Consider the following 16,933-nt stretch of genomic DNA (forward strand, 5'->3'; position numbering starts at 1 on the left):
CTTCTTTCAAGATCTTGGTTGCACATCAGAATCGTCTGTTAAAACTAGAAGAAAAAAGTCTAGGAGATTCTTATTCAGTGGTATAGGGGTGAGAATGACTGTCTCTGCTTTTAAAAAGTTTCTTCAGATGATTCTGATGTTCCGCTCAGATTGTGAAGCACTGCCCTAAGCAGAACTAGGGATGAAAGTGAGGCAGGAGAGGTTTCCTCTTTGTTGCATTGGGTTATATTTAGTCTGTTTTCCTGCAGACACTGTGGAATGGGGCTCTGCTTTCCCCCTCCTCCAGGTCATTCTCAGGTTTTGCTGTCAACATCGATAGATATACCTGCAAGTCTTATTTGTCCTTAATTGGAAATAGTAGACAGTGCTGATACGTAGTGGATAGTGAGATAGAGAGGTTAATGGGAATTATAGATAGTATTGAAATAAATCTAAGGTAAGAAATTGATAATTTAAAATTAGCAGGTTTTCATGTACTATATTGAAGAGTCTGTGTAGACATTTTCATTTTGAGGATACCTAATTTTTAAGTATAAGGATGCAAAAGACTGTTCCACATACGTCACTTGCTTCCGCATTCTTTAAGAAATGATAATTAATTTATTTGCAAAGCAATAGCAAAATGAAAAAGAGTTGACACATATTTTTAGAACTTCTTTTATGGAGTCTCTTCATGTTTTATCTTGTTGAGAAATAGGGTTTGCATCTGTAAAAGGAAACATTAGGATTTGTAGTTCTGGAATTTTCCAAGGTTGTCATGTTTTTAGTAAGTCCATAAAATTATTAGCCTTTCGTGTCCAAAATGTCACTTTTCTAAGGATTATGAAGTATTTAATTTCCAATATGAAAATTGCAAAATGCTGACTAAAGTAAATATCTTTGTGTGTGTGTGTGTGTGTGTGTGTGTGTATGTCTGAATAATGGTCACTCCTTTCTCCTAGAAGATGGGCTTCATGGGATTGTGAGCTGCACAGCTTGTGGACAACAGGTCAATCATTTTCAAAAAGATTCCATTTACAGACATCCTTCACTGCAAGTACTTATTTGTAAGGTATGTAATGATCTATTTATAATTCATTCCACAAATATTTGAATGTTTGCTGTGTATTAGATATTTGGTTTACAGTGTCAGACTTTTGGTGTATAGTGATGAATAGGATGGGCCTGGTCTCTGTCTTTGGAGGGCTTATGTTGTAATGGGGAGAACAGACATTACAAAAAGCCCAGTAGGTGCCATGATTGGGGAAGTACTGTGTAATGTGGGAACATACAGGAATCCTGTGTAATCTGGAGTTGGGTTGGGGGGCATTATAATGGAGATGCTATAAGCTTATATCTGAGCTGTAAATAGGATTAGCCTGGTGGAGTGGGATTGGCTCAGCATATTCTAAGCAGAGGCAACATGGTATTCAAAGGCTGGTAAGTAAAGCAGAGCATGGTGTGTTGGCAAATCTAAAGAGTATACGTGTGTGCAGATGTATGTTTTATAACCTTCCCTCTAATGTATTCTGGTTACCCAAATCTCAACTCTCCATGTGGGGCAGGGTTTTGACATAAGTTGGTGATGATAGAATTAAAAATGCTTCATATGTGTTGTAGATAGTTTTAACAGTCTGTGTACTAATAAAGTGATACTGTGGAGTTTATTTTAAATATCTATAATATCAAAGTTATGATTTCCCTAACTCATTACTGCTAAGATTAATTCTGGGTTAGTTTGTTTTCCAACAAAATACTTCTTTGAAATTCAGGAGCAGACCAGATTTTCCTCAGAGATCCAGTTCTAGGTCTTTTTTTTTTTTTCAAGATTTTATTTATTTATTTGAAAGTGAGAGAGCACAAGTGGGGCAGAGGATCAGAGAAAGAGAGAGAGAGAGAGAGAGAGAGCGCAGACTCCCTGCTGAGCAGAGAGCCAGATGTGGGGCTTGTCCCAGGACCCCAAGATCACAACCTGAGCTGAAGGCATATGCTTTACTGCCTGAACCTCCCAGGCGCCCCCTCTAAGTATTTCATTGTATGAGTTTTTGATATAGACCTACTTAAGTAGACTGAATTTACTTTTTTTTTTTTTTAAGCAATTTGTGTTTCTCCATTGCTTGAATTCAGTTCAACCATGAGCCTATTTAGGGGGACATGTTGTAGCTTCTAGTTTTAAAATGGGACGGTTGAATTTCATATGGTTGGATTTTTAATGTGCATTTCCTTTCTCTTTTCTAAAATATATATATTTTTTTTCAAGGCCTAGTCAGTTGAGCCTAGCCCATTTTATTAATTGGTACTTTTCATCACTGGGCAGGGAACCTTCCCTTTCTCCAGGCTTAGTGAAAATGAATTTAAAGTCAGTCAGACTTGAATTTTAGTACCAGCTTTGCCTGTAACCTAATTGTATGACTTAAGGAGATTTACTTACGTATTAGCCTTTTCTCTAAAATTGGGTGTACTACTTCCAGTTGTGTATAATGTTTTGAGATTTAAAGAGAATGAAAATGTAGGATAATGTTGCTTAGGTGTCCACAAAGCAGGTGTTTATATGTGAAGGTTACTAAATACCTGAAGTAGCAGCATCTGATACATCTTTATGTAGAGGTTTAGTAGTTCATCGTATGAAATTAGAATCCTAATTTGCCAAAATCTTTTATAAACATTATATAAAGTAGAGTGGTACTTGATGATATGGAAATCTATTTCAAGGAATTAATTTATTGAGGTATTTCTGTGTCTGGAAAGTACTAGTATTGGGTAGTGAGTGTTTTGCTTTGGTTTTCTCACACAAATACACACACTTTCCCTCGGCTTTTTTTAATGACTTGAAAATAAAGTTTTTGTCCTTTATGAATATTATGCATTTTGAATATAAAATTTCCCCTTCCCCTTTTCTTTTAATAGAATTGCTTTAAATATTACATGAGTGATGATATTAGCCGTGACTCTGATGGAATGGATGAGCAATGTAGGTAGGTAATAAATCAAGATGAACATAAATTCAGTATTGTCTACTTTTTTGGGGGAAATTCTTACATAGCATGTTACTAGATCTATTTTATGTTGTATCATCATTGATGTCTTTAAAGGAAGGTTATTCTTTTCTACAAAACCTTAGTTGTATGTTTAAGTTTCCAGTAAAGAATAAGCAGATGACCCAAATTACCATTAGAATTCCTGGCAGGAAAATTTAAATTGCTTTAATAATGAAAAAAATTTAGAGTGAGTTTCACTTTGGAATAATATTTTCATCTTTTAATAATTTCAGGTGGTGTGCAGAAGGTGGAAACTTGATTTGCTGCGACTTTTGCCATAATGCCTTCTGCAAGAAATGCATTCTGCGCAACCTTGGTCGAAAGGAACTCTCTGCAATAATGGATGAAAACAACCAGTGGTATTGCTACATTTGTCACCCAGAACCTTTGTTGGACTTGGTCACTGCATGTAATAGCGTATTTGAAAATTTAGAACAGTTGTTGCAACAAAATAAGAAGAAGATAAAAGTTGACAATGAAAAGAGTAATAAAGTATATGACCACACACCCAGATTTTCTCCAAAGAAAAATAGTTCCAATTGTAATGGAGAAGAAAAGAAATTAGATGATTCATGTTCTGGTTCAGTAACCTACTCTTATTCAGCACTAATTGTGCCCAAAGAGATGATTAAGAAGGCAAAAAAACTGATTGAGACCACATCTAACATGAACTCCAGTTATGTTAAGTTTTTGAAGCAGGCAGCAGATAATTCAGAAACCAGTTCTGCTATAAAGTTACGCCAGCTTAAGGCTTTTAAATCTGTGTTAGCTGATATCAAGAAAGCTCATCTTGCATTAGAAGAAGAGTTGAATTCAGAGATTCGAGCTTTGGATGCTGGAAACAAAGAGAAAAATACCAAAGAGCATAAGGTCATAGATGCTAAGTCTGAAACAAAAATACGAAAAGGAGAAAAACCCTGTGCTTTAGAAAAAAAAGATATTTCAAAATCAGAAGCTAAACTGGCAAGAAAGCTGGTGGATAGTGAGCACATGGATCAGAATATTACAGTACAGGAACAAAGAGCAAATAAAAATGCCACTGGTGAACATAAGAAATCAGATAAAAAAGAAGAACCTCAGTATGAACCTGCTAACACTTCTGAAGATTTAGACATGGATATTGTTTCTGTTCCTTCCTCAGTTCCAGAAGACATTTTTGAGAATCTTGAGACAGCTATGGAAGTTCAGAGTTCTGCTGATAATCAGGGAGATGGCAATAGTGGAACTGACCAAGAACTGGAGAGTTCTTCTATAAAATTAAATATTACTTCAAAAGACAACAGAGGAGGTATTAAGTCAAAAACTACTGCTAAAGTAACAAAAGAATTATATGTTAAACTCACCCCTGTTTCCCTTTCTAATTCTCCAATTAAAGGTGCTGATTGTCAGGAAGTGCCACAAGATAAAGATGGGTGTAAAAGTTCTGGTCTGAACCCCAAGCCAGAGAACTGTGGAGTTGGACAGGAAAAGAATGATAGTGAGCATTTGTTTGAAAGTGAAGTTCCATTACTTTCAGAAGAATCCGATCTTCGAAGATCTCCACGTGTAAAGACTACTCCCTTGAGGCGACAGACAGAAACCAATCCTGCAACATCTAATTCAGATGAAGAAAGTAATGAAACAGTTAAGGAGAAACAAAAACTATCAGTTCCAATGAGAAAAAAGGATAAGCGGAATTCTTCTGACAGTGCTATAGATAATCCCAAACCTAATAAATTGGCTAAATCTAAGCAGTCGGAGATTGTGGATCAGAATTCAGATTCTGATGAAATGTTAGCAATCCTCAAAGAGGTATCCAGGATGAATCACAGTTCTTCTTCAGATACTGATCTCAATGAAACTCATACAAATCATGAGAAGACTTTGTATGATTTAAAGACTCAAACAGGGAAAGATGATAAAGGAAAAAGGAAACGAAAAAGTTCTACTTCTGGTTCAGATTATGATATTAAAAAAGGCAAATCAGCTAAGAGGTCTATAATTTCTAAAAAGAAACGACAAAACCAGTCTGAATCTTCCAATTATGACTCAGAATTAGAAAAAGAGATAAAGAGTATGAGTAAAATTGGGGCTGCCAAAACAACCAAAAAAAGAGTTCCAAATAAAGAAGATTATGATTCTTCTGAAGATGAAAAACACAGAAAAAAAGGAATGGATAATCAAGGGCAGAAAAATTTGAATACCACACAAGAAGGATCATCTGATGATGCTGAAAGGAAACGTGAGAGAGAGAATTTCACTCCAGCAGAAGGCACAGTCGATAAAGACGGGACCAACATGGACTTAAGAGATCGAATTTCTAAGAAGCAACAGTTAGGTGTTTCTTCTGATGGTGCTGATAAGCTGCCTTCAGGGAAAGAGGAGAGTTTTAATTCTCCAGAAGACAAAAAGTTTGCTGAAACTAAAGAAAAGAGTAAGCATTTGAAAACCAAATCGTGTAAGAAAGTACAGGCTGGCCTATCTGACATTGCTGAGAATTTCCCAAAGAAAGAGCAGAGTGATGAATCCTCTGAAGATGACAAAAAGCAGAGCAAAAAGGGAATTGGAGTAAAAGAAAAGAAAACTATAGACTTGAAGAAAAATATAATTAAGATCGAACAACAGTATGAATCATCATCTGATAGCACTGAGAAGTTACCCGAGGGAGAAGAAATTTCTCATTTTCCTAAAGGCATAAAACAAAATAAGAATGACATAACTTATGGGGACAAGAAAAGTAAGAAAATAAAAGATAAAACTTCTAAAAAGAAGGGTGAAATATCTGATCATACTGAGAAATTACAGGGAAAAAGAGATAGTTGTGATTCTTCAGAAGACAAAAGGAGTAAGAATGGGGCATCCAGTAGAGTGAAGAAGAGATGCAATTTGCCTGAAAAGAGTTCGAGGAAGAGACAAGATTGTTCGTCATCTGATACTGAGAAATATTCCATGAAAGAAGATGGTTGTGATTCTTCTGATAAGAGACTGAAAAGAATAGAACTGAGGGAAAGAAGAAATTTAAATTCAAAGAGAAATACCAAGGAAGTACATAGTGCCTCATCGTCTTCTGATGGTGAGGAAAGTTCTGAAGACAATAAAAAGCTGAAGAAACAGAGAACTTCAGCAAAAAAGAAGACAGGTGGTGTCAAGGAGAAAATGAGAAACTCCTTAAGAACAAGCACTAAAAGGAAGCAAGCTGACATTACATCATCATCTTCTTCTGATATAGGAGATGATGATCAGAATTCTGTAGGTGAGGGGAGCAGTGATGAGCAGAAAATTAAGCCTGTGACTGAAAATTTAGTGCTGTCTTCACATACTGGATTTTGCCAATCATCAGGTATGCAAAAATAAATTAATTCATAATTTATGCTTTTACTGTCTTGAATAACTACATGGTTTAATTTTCCCTGAAGCCAGTCATATGCAAAGTTACTGCTTAGGAAAAGGCTCTTTAAAATTCTTTAAAGATGTACTAAAAAGCCTTCATTTATTTTTACTCCATCATTGGAAGGTATTCCAAATAATTTTAGTATTCTGTGTCAGATATACCAGGTTGGTTGGGTACCTGACAGAATTTCTTTACCAATGTTTAGTGCTTTTTCTGGAGTAATAAATAGTTTATGAAGGAAAATCAGATGTGTGCCGGTAGTTTAGTAGGTATATATTTATATAATGGAGATGTGTGCTTTGTGCTGGTATAACAGTGTGTAGAGTTTTAACTGCCTTTCCATGCATATGACTTTCTGTAACTTCTGTACCCAGTGTGGGGCTAGAACTCACAACCCTGAGATCAAGATCATGGTTTTACAACTGAGCCAGCCAGGCACACCTGCATATATATGACTTTTTAAATTGGACAGACTAACTTTGTGTCTGGTAAAATTCTCTGAAAATCTATTTATTTATTTATTTATTTAAAAAAAAAAAAAAGATTTTATTTATTTATTTATTTTACAGAGAGCTCACAAGCAGGCAGAGAGTCAGGCAGAGAGAGGGGGGGAAGCAGGCTCCCTGCTAAGCAGACAGCCCGATGTGGGGCTCGATCCCAGGACCCTGAGACCATGACCTGAGCTGAAGGCAGAGGCTTAAACCACTGAGCCACCCAGGCGCCCCTGAAAATTTATTTTTATTTTTTTAAATTTTATTTATTTATTTGACAGAGATCACAAGTAGGCAGAGAGGTAGGCAGAGAGAGGAGGAAGCAGGCTCCCCGCTGATTAGAGAGCCTTATGCGGGGCTTGATCCCCGAACCCTGGGATCATGACCCGAGCTGAAGGCAGAGGCTTTAACCCACTGAGCCACCCAGATGCCCCTGAAAATTTTAAATTTACATCATTAAACCCACTGCTGCTCCTTGTCAATTTTTTCTAATCACGTGAACAGATGTTTCTGTCTATAACAGTAACAAAATAAAAGAAAAATCCAAAAAGTAGATGAATAACCTTACCCTGAGGAGATAGAGAACTAGGACAATTAGGATATGGGTCAAATAGTCAGTGTACCCCCCCAAAAAAAAGAGTTATAAAAATAATTTTTATTACTGTTGCAGTTCTTAAAAATCAGTTTATAATACATGTGCATATGTCACTTGCATTGTGTTTTTATTTAAGTTAGTAAACCTGTCAGTTAACTAGGGACATGTTAAACTTATTCCTTCATTCATTCTAAAAATTTATTTATTTATATTACAACTCACAGCTGCTTGCTTACTTTATTTCTTTAAATTTTAATTCTAGTACGTGTGATATACAGTGTTATATTAGTTTCAGGTGTACAATATAGTGGCTCAGCAACTCTATACATTACTGTGCTCATCATGATAAGTGTACTCTTAATCCCCTTCCCCTATTTCACCCATCACCTCCTTCCCTTTTGGTAACCATCCGTTTGTTCTCTGTAGTTAAGAGTCTGTTATTTTGTGTTTGTCTTTTTTCTTTATTCATTTGTTTTGTTTCTTAAATTCTACATATGAATGAAACATTAGGTATTTGTCTTTCTTTGACTTATTTAGCATTATACTCATGATTCATCCATGTTATTGCAGACTTCTTTCTTCTTCTATTGCAGATTTCTTTCTTTTTATGGCCAAGTAATATTCCATTGTAGAGTTATATACCACATCTTTATCCATCTATCATTGGACATTTGAGTTGCTTCTATAATTTGGCTATTGTAAATAATGCTTCAATAAACTTTATAGGGGTGTTTATATCTTCATGAATTAGTGTTCTTTTTCTCTTCTTTGGGTAAATACTAGTGGAACTACTGGCTCATATAGTAATTTTGTTTTAACATTTTTTAGGAATGTTCATACTGTGTTCCACAGTGACTGCACCAGTTTGCATTCCCACCAACAGATTTCCTTTTCTCTGTCCTCACCAGAAAACTTTTTATTTCTTGTGTCTTTGATTTGAGCCATTCTGATAGGTGTCAGGTGATATCTCATTCTGGTTTTGATTTGCATTTTGCTGAAGATGAGTGATTTTGAACATCTTTACATGTGTCTGTTGGCCAGCCTTAGGTCTTCTTTGGAAGAACATCTGTTGATGTCTTTTGCCCATTTTTAATTAGATTATTTGTGAAGTTTTTTGGTGTTGAGTTGTATAAATTCTTTATATATTTTGGATACTAGTCCTTTATTGGCTATATTGTTTGCAGGTATCTTCTCCCACTCTGTAGGTTGTCTTTTAGTTTTGTTGATTGTTTCCTTTGCTGTGCAGAAGCATTTTATTTTGATGTGGTCCCAATGGTTTGATTTTGCTTTTGTTTCCCTTGCCTTCAGAAGACATATGTAGAAAAAATGCTGATATGGTCAATGTCAGAGAAATTACTGCCTATGCTCTCTTCTAGGATTTTTATGGTTTCAGGTTCACATTTAGGTCTTTAATCCATTTTTAATTTATTTTTGTCTGTGGTATAAGAAAGTGGTCCCATTTCATTCTTTTGTATGTCACTGTCCAGTTTTCTGAACACCATTTGTTGAAGAGACTTTTTCCTGTTGCATATTCTTGCTTCTGTTGAAAAAATTAATTTTGTTGAAAATTAATTGACCATATAGTGTTGAATTTAATTCTGGGCTTTCTATCCTGTTCTGTTGATCTGTGTGTCTGTTATTGTGCCAGTACCATACTGTTTTGATTACTACAGCTTTATAGTGTATCTTGAAATCTAGGATTGTGATACTTCTAAGTTTTGCTCTTCTTTTTTGAGATTGCTTTGGCTTTTTGTGGTTCCGTACAAATGTTAAGATTATTTCTTCCAGTTCTGTGAAAAATGGTGCTGATATTTTGATAAGGATTGCATTAAATCTATGGATTGCTTTGAGAAGTAGGGATGTTTTAACAGTGTTTGTTCTCCAAGTCCATGAGCATGAAAATCTCTCCATTTGTTTGTATCAACTTCAGTTTCTTTCATTAGTGTTTTATTGTTTTCAAAGTATAGTTCTTTCACCTCCTTGGTTAACTTTATTCCTAGGTATTTTGTTATTTTTGGTGCAGTTGTCAATGGGACAGTTTCTTAATTTGTAATTCATTATTAATGACATTTGTATATCATTATTAGTGTGTAGAAATGCAGTGGTTTTCTGTACATTGATTTGTATCACGTGACCTTACTGAATTCATCCATAAATTCTAGTAGTTTTTTGGTGGTTTTCTATTTATGGTTTCATGTCATCCACAAGTAGTGAAAGTTTTAGTTCTTCCTTACCAGTTTGGATACTTTTTTTTTTAAAAAAAGATTTATTTATTTATTTATTTGACAGAGAGAAATCACAAGTAGATGGAGAGGCAGGCAGAGAGAGAGAGGGAAGCAGGCTCCCTGCCGAGCAGAGAGCCCGATGCGGGACTCGATCCCAGGACCCTGAGATCATGACCTGAGCCAAAGGCAGCGGCTTAACCCACTGAGCCACCCAGGTGCCCCCCAGTTTGGATACTTTTTATTTATTTTTGTTTTTTGCTGCCTGTGGTTAGGACTACCAGTACTATGTTGAGTAAAAGTGGTTTGAGTGGACATCTTTGTCTTACTTATGATGTTAGGGGAAAAGGTCTCAGTGAACTCCATGGTGAATGTGGAGTATGATGTTAGCTGCGAGTTTTTTACATATGGCCATTATTGTGTTGTGGTTTGTTCCTTCTAAACCTACTTTGTTGAGAGTTTTGATCATGAATGGATTTTATACTTTGTCAGATGCTTTTTTGCATCTATTGAAATGAACACATGTTTCTTAGCCTTTGTCTTACTGACATGAGGTATCACATTGGTTGATTTGCAAATATTGAATCACCTTTGCAGCCCAGGAATAAATCCTACCTGATTGTGTGAGTGATTTTTTCAATGTATTGTTAGATTCTGTTTGCTAACATTTAAAAAAAAAGATTTATTTATTTATTCATTCATTCATTTGACAGACAGAGATCACAAGTAGGCAGAGAGGCAGGCAGAGAGGAGGGGAAGCAGGCTCCCTGCTGAGCTTACAGCCGGATGAGGGGCTGGATCCCAGGACCCTGGGATCATGACCTGAGCTGAAGGCAGAGGCTTTAACCCACTGAACCACCCAGGTGCCCCCCTGTTTGCTAATATTTTGTTTGCATCTGTGTTCTTCAGAGATATGACTTGTAGTTTTCTTTTTTAGGAATATCTTTATCTGGCTTTTGTATCAGGGTAATGCTGACCTTGTAGAGTAAATTTGGAAGCTTTCATTTGTCTTCCATTTTTTGAATAATTTGAGAAGAATTGGGTATTAACTTCTTAAAATATTTAGTAGAATTCACCTGTGAAGGCATGTGGTTCTGGACTTCTGTTTTATGGGAGTTTTGTGATTAATGATTCAGTTTCACTGTTGCCAGTCTGTTCAAATGTTAAATTTCTTTGCGAAGAAGTTTTGGGAGGTTGTATTTCAAGAAATTTATCCATTTCTTCTATTTTGTTCAATTTGTTAGCATATAATTTTTCATAATATTCTCTTACAGTTCTTTTTATTTCTGTGGTGTCCATTATTATTTCTCCTCTTTCGAGATTTTTTATTTTGTATGGGTCCTGTCTTATTTTTTTGATGTGTCTGGATAACAGTTTAACAGTTTTGTTGGTCTTTTCAAAGAACCAGCTTCTGGTTTCATTGATCCATTGATTTTTTTTTTTTGAGTTTGAATTTTGTTTATGCTCTGAACTTTATTTCTTCCTCCCACAGGTTTTGGGTTTCATTTGTTCTTTTTGTAGGTGTAAGGTTATGTTGTTTATTTGAGTTTTTTCTTCTTAAGGTAGGCTTGTATTGTTACAGAGATCTCTCTTAGAATAGCTTCTGCTGCATGCCAAAGATTTTGGAGCATTATGGTTTCATTTTCATTTGTCTCCTTGCAATTTTTGATTTCCTCTTTGATATCTTGGTTGACACATTCATTGTTTAGTAGTGTGTATTTAACCTCTGTGTATTTGTATTCTTCCAGGTTTTTTCTTGTGGTTGATTTCTAGTTTCATAGCATTGTGGTTGGAAAAGGTGGATGGTATAACTTTGATCTTTTTGAATTTGTTAAAATTTGTTTCGTGGCCTAACATGTGATCTAGTCTGGAGAATGTTCCATGTGCACATGCAAAGGATTATGTTCTCTTTTAGAATGGAATGTTCTGACTATATGTTAGATTGATCTGGTCCAGTATGCCCTTCAAAGCTACTGTTTTCATCTTGATTTCAGTTTGAATGATGTAAGTGAGGAGTTAAAGTCCTCTGCTGGTATTATGTTACTGTTGATTACTTTTTTTGTTATTAGCTGTTTTATATTTTTGGGTGTTCCAGTGTTGGGTTCATAAATGGGTTTATGGTTGTTATCTTTCTGGGTTGTACTACTTATGATTATATGTTATCCTTCCTTGTCTCTTGTTAGAGTCTTTTAAAAGTTTGGTTTTTCCATTACGTGTATTGCTACCTGGCTTTCTTTTTACATCTATTTGCATGCTAAATATTTTTCCATCCCTTTACTTTATGTCTTTATGTAAGAAGTGAGTTTCTTATTGGTATCATACAGGTAGGTCTTGCTTTCTTATCTATTCAGTCACTCCATTTTTTGATTGGAGCAGTTAGTCCAATTACATTCAAAGTAATTATTGGTAGGCATGTATTGCCATTTTGCTACTTGTTTTATGTTTGTTTTTGTAGTTTTTGTCTGTTCTTTTCCTCTCTGGCTCTCTTCTGTGATTGCTGGCTTTATTAGTGTATGCTTGGATTCCTTTCTCGTTACTGTTTTACGTATTAGTTGTTTTTGATTTGTGGTTGTCATTAGTTTTATATAAAACATTTTCTGTATGTAGCAGTCTGTATTAAGTTAATGGTTGCTTAAGTTTGAATGTACTAAATTTTTACCCCCTCCCCTCCATGTTTTAGATATATACTTTATTTCCTTGTATTTCATGAATTTTAACTGATTTTTTTGGTATTTACTTAATTGTACTGCTTTAGTACTACCTACTTTTCTTACTCATAATTGCTGTCTTACTTTTCCACTCAGAGAATCCCCTTTAATATTTCTGGTATGGCTTGTTTAGTTGTGATGAGTTCCTTTATTTGTCTGGGGAACTCTTTTTCTTTCTTTCTGTTCTGAATGATTGTCTTGCTGGAGAGAGTATTCATGGTTATAGTTTTGTTTTCCTTCACTACTTTGAATATATCATGTCAGTCTCTTCTGGCCTGCAAAGTTTCTTCTGAAAAAATATGCTTTTATGTTTTCCCTTGCTTGTACCTGTTTTCTTTTCTCCTGTTGCTTTTAAAATTCCCTCTTTATCACTACATTTTCCTATTTTAATTATTTTATGTCTTGGTATGGACTTTTTGAGGGTTGATTTTATTGGGGTTTCTTTGTGCCTTCTTTTTTTAATTTTATTTTTAAGATTTTATTTATTTATTTGACAGAAAGATCACAAGTAGGCAGAGATGCAGGCAGAGAGAGAGAGAGAGGAGGAAGCAGGCTCCCTGCTGAGCAGAGAACCCTATGTGGCTCGATTCCCGGGCTCAATTCCAGGACACTGGGATCATGACCTGAGCCGAAGGCAGAGACTTTAACCCACTGAGACCCAGGCGCCCCTCTTTGTGCCTTCTGAATCTGGATATATGTTTCCCTCCCCAGATTTGGGAAGTTTTCATCTATTATTTCTTCAAGTAAATTTCTGCCCCTTTTTCTTCCTCATGTCTTTCTGGGGTCCTTATAATGTGCCTGTTACCGTGCTTGACTGTGTTACTGAATTCCTTAAGTATATTTTCATTTTTTATTATTTTCTTTCTCCCTTCTGTTCACCTTGATTGCTTTCTTTTACTCTGCTTTGTAAGTCACTGGTCCATTCTTCTACTTCCTCTATTGTACTATTTTTTTTAATTTTTAATTTTTTATAAACATATATTTTTATCCCCAGGGGTACAGGTCTGTGAATCGCCAAGTTTACACACTTCACAGCACTCACCGTAGCACATACCCTCCCCAATGTCCATAATCCCACCCCCCTGTCCCAACCACCCTCCCCCCAGCAACCCTCAGTTTGTTTTGTGAGATTGAGTCACGTATGCTTTGTCTCCCTCCCAATCCCATCTTGTTTCATTTATTCTTCTCCTACCCCCTTAACCCCCCATGTGGCATCTCCACTTCCTCATATCAGGGAGATCATATGATAGTTGTCTTTCTCTGCTTGACTTATTTCACGAAGCATGATACGCTCTAGTTCCATCCACGTTGTCGCAAATGGCAAGATTTCATTTCTTTTGATGGCTGCATAGTATTCCATTGTGTATATATACCACATCTTCTTGATCCATTCATCTGTTGATGGACATCTAGGTTCTTTCCATAGTTTGGCTATTGTGGACATTGCTGCTATAAACATTCGGGTGCACGTGCCCCTTCGGATCACTACGTTTGTATCTTTAGGGTAAATACCCAGTAGTGCAATTGCTGGGTCATAGGGTAGTTCTATTTTCAACATTTTGAGGAACCTCCATGCTGTTTTCCAGAGTGGTTGCACCAGCTTGCATTCCCGCCAACAGTGTAGGAGGGTTCCCCTTTCTCCGCATCCTCGCCAGCATCTGCATTTCCTGACTTGTTAATTTTAGCCATTCTGGCTGGTGTGAGGTGATACCTCATTGTGGTTTTGATTTGTATTTCTCTGATGCCGAGTGACGTGGAGCACTTTTTCATGTGTCTGTTGGCCATCTGGATATCTTCTTTGCAGAAATGTCTGTTCATGTCTTCTGCCTATTTCTTAATTGGATTATTTGCTCTTTGGGTGTTGAGTTTGCTAAGGTCTTTATATATTTTGGACACTAGCCTTTATCTGATATGTCGTTTGCAAATATCTTCTCCCATTCTGTCAGTTGTTTTTTGGTTTTGTTAACTGTTTCCTTTGCTGTGCAAAAGCTTTTGATCTTGATGAAATCCCAATAGTTCATTTTTGCCCTTGATTTCCTTGCCTTTGGCGATGTTCCTAGGAAGATGTTGCTGCGGCTGAGGTCGAAGAGGTTGCTGCCTCTGTTTTCCTCAAGGATTTTGATGGATTCCTTTCTCACATTGAGGTCCTTCATCCATTTTGAGTCTATTTCAGTGTGTGGTGTAAGGAAATGGTCCAATTTCATTTTTCTGCATGTGGGTGTCCAATTTTCCCAACACCATTCATTGAAGAAGCTATCTTTTTTCCATTGGACATTCTTTCCTGCTTTGTCAAAGATTAGTTGACCATAGAGTTGAGGGTCTATTTCTGGGGTCTCTATTCTATTCCATTGATCTATGTGTCTGTTTTTGTGCCAGTACCATGCTGTCTTGGTGATGACAGCTTTGTAATAGAGCTTGAAGTCTGGAATTGTGATGCTACCCACTTTGGCTTTCCTTTTCAATATTCCTTTGGCTATTCGAGGTCTTTTCTGGTTCCATATAAATCTTAGGATTATTTGTTCCATTTCTTTGAAAAAAATGGGTGGTATTTTGATAGGAATTGCATTAAATCTGTAGATTGCTTTAGGTAGCATAGACATTTTCACAATATTTGTTCTTCCAGTTCAGGAGCACGGAAGATTTTTCCATTTCTTTGTGTCTTCCTCAATTTCTTTCATGAGTACTTTATAGTTTTCTGAGTATAGATTCTTAGCCTCTTTTGTTAGGTTTATTCCTAGGTATCTTATGGTTTTGGGTGCAATTGTAAATGGGATTGACTCCTTAATTTCTCTTTCTTCTGTCTTGTTGTTGGTGTAGAGAAATGCAACGGATTTCTGTGCATTGATTTTATATCCTGACACTTTACTGAATTCCTGCACAAGTTCTAGCAGTTTTGGAGTGGAGTCTTTTGGGTTTCCCACATATATTATCATATCATCTGCAAAGAGTGATAGTTTGATGACTTCTTTGCCGATTTGGATGCCTTTAATTTCCTTTTGTTGTCTGATTGCTGAGGCTAGGACTTCTAGTACTATGTTGAATAGCAGTGGTGATAATGGACATCCCTGTCATGTTCCTGACCTTAGTGGAAAAGCTTTCAGTTTTTGTCCATTGAGAATGATATTTGCTGTGGGTTTTTCATAGATGGCTTTGATAATATTGAGGTATGTGCCCTCTATCCCCACACTTTGAAGAGTTTTGACCAGGATGGGATGCTGTAGTTTGTCAAATGCTTTTTTAGCATCTATTGAGAGTATCATACGTCTCTTGTTCTTTCTTTTATTGATGTGTTGTATCACATTGATTGATTTGCGGATGTTGAAGAAACCTTGCAGCCCTGGAAAAAATCCCACTTGGTCGTGGTGAATGATCCTTTTAATGTACTGTTGGATCGTATTGGCTAGTATTTTGGTGAGAATTTTAGCATCTGTGTTCATCAAGGATATTGGTCTCTAGTTCTCTTTTTTGATGGGATCCTTGTCTCATTTTGGGATCAAGGTGATGCTGGCCTCATAAAATGAGTTTGGAAGTTTTCCTTCCATTTCTATTTTTTGGAACAGTTTCAGGAGAATAGGAATTAGTTCTTCTTTAAATGTTTGGTAGAATTCCCCCGGGAAGCCGTCTAGCCCTGGGCTTTTGTTTGTTTGGAGATTTTTGATGACTGTTTCAGTCTCCTTACTGGTTATGGGTCTATTCAGGTTTTCTATTTCTTCCTGGTTCAGTTGTGATAGTTTATATGTTTCTAGGAATGCATCCATTTCTTCCAGATTCTCAAATTTGTTAGTGTAGAGTTGCTCATAGTATGTTCTTTTTTTTTTTTTTAAAGATTTTATTTATTTATTTGACAGAGAGAGATTACAAGTAAGCAGAGAGGCAGGCAGAGAGAGAGGAGGAAGCAGGCTCCCCGCTGAGCATAGAGCCCGATGCGGGACTCGATCCCAGGACCCTGAGATCATGACCTGAGCCGAAGGCAGCAGCTTAACCCACTGAGCCACCCAGGCGCCCCTCATAGTATGTTCTTATAATTGTTTGTATTTCGTTGGTGTTAGTGGTGATCTCTCCTCTTTCATTCATGATTTTATTTATTTTGGTCCTTTCTCTTTTCTTTTTGATAAGTCTGGCCAGGGGTTTATCAATCTTATTTTTTCAAAGAACCAACTACTAGTTTCGTTGATTTGCTCTGTTGCTTTTTTGGTTTCTATTTCATTGATTTCTGTTCTGATCTTTATGATTTCTCTTCTCTTGCTGGGTTTAGGGTTTCTTTCTTGTTATTTCTCTAGCTCCTTATGTGTAGGGTTAGGTTGTGTACTTGAGACCTTTCTTGTTTCTTGAGAAAGGCTTGTTCTGCTATATATTTTCCTCTCAGGACTGCCTTTGCTATGTTTCACAGATTTTGAACCGTTAATTTCCTGGTTGACCCATTCATTCTTTAAAAGTATGCTGTTTAATCTCCATGTATTTGGGTTCTTTCCAACTGTCCTCTTGTGATTGAGTTCTAGCTTCAGAGCATTGTGGTCTGAAAATATGCAG

General features: G+C 36.3%; 1 protein-coding gene across 6 annotated transcripts in view; it reads left to right on the forward strand.

Annotated features, from left to right (window-relative positions):
* The window catches only part of ATRX (ATRX chromatin remodeler), a 300,930-nt gene that overhangs the window by 90,068 nt on the left and 193,929 nt on the right, over positions 1 to 16,933 (forward strand). For 2 of the 6 annotated variants that reach the window (XM_044234659.1, XM_044234662.1), the window contains 3 exons: positions 942 to 1,051; positions 2,887 to 2,954; positions 3,251 to 6,336. In XM_044234659.1, the coding sequence (XP_044090594.1) occupies positions 942 to 1,051; positions 2,887 to 2,954; positions 3,251 to 6,336 (3,264 nt within the window). The remainder of the gene's footprint in view (positions 1 to 941; positions 1,052 to 2,886; positions 2,955 to 3,250; positions 6,337 to 16,933) is intronic. The other 4 variants (XM_044234660.1, XM_044234663.1, XM_044234661.1 and 1 more) reach the window with 3 other exon arrangements.

This window comes from Neovison vison, chromosome X (assembly GCF_020171115.1).
Source record: "Neovison vison isolate M4711 chromosome X, ASM_NN_V1, whole genome shotgun sequence".
In the NCBI taxonomy this organism is placed as follows: domain Eukaryota; kingdom Metazoa; phylum Chordata; class Mammalia; order Carnivora; family Mustelidae; genus Neogale; species Neogale vison.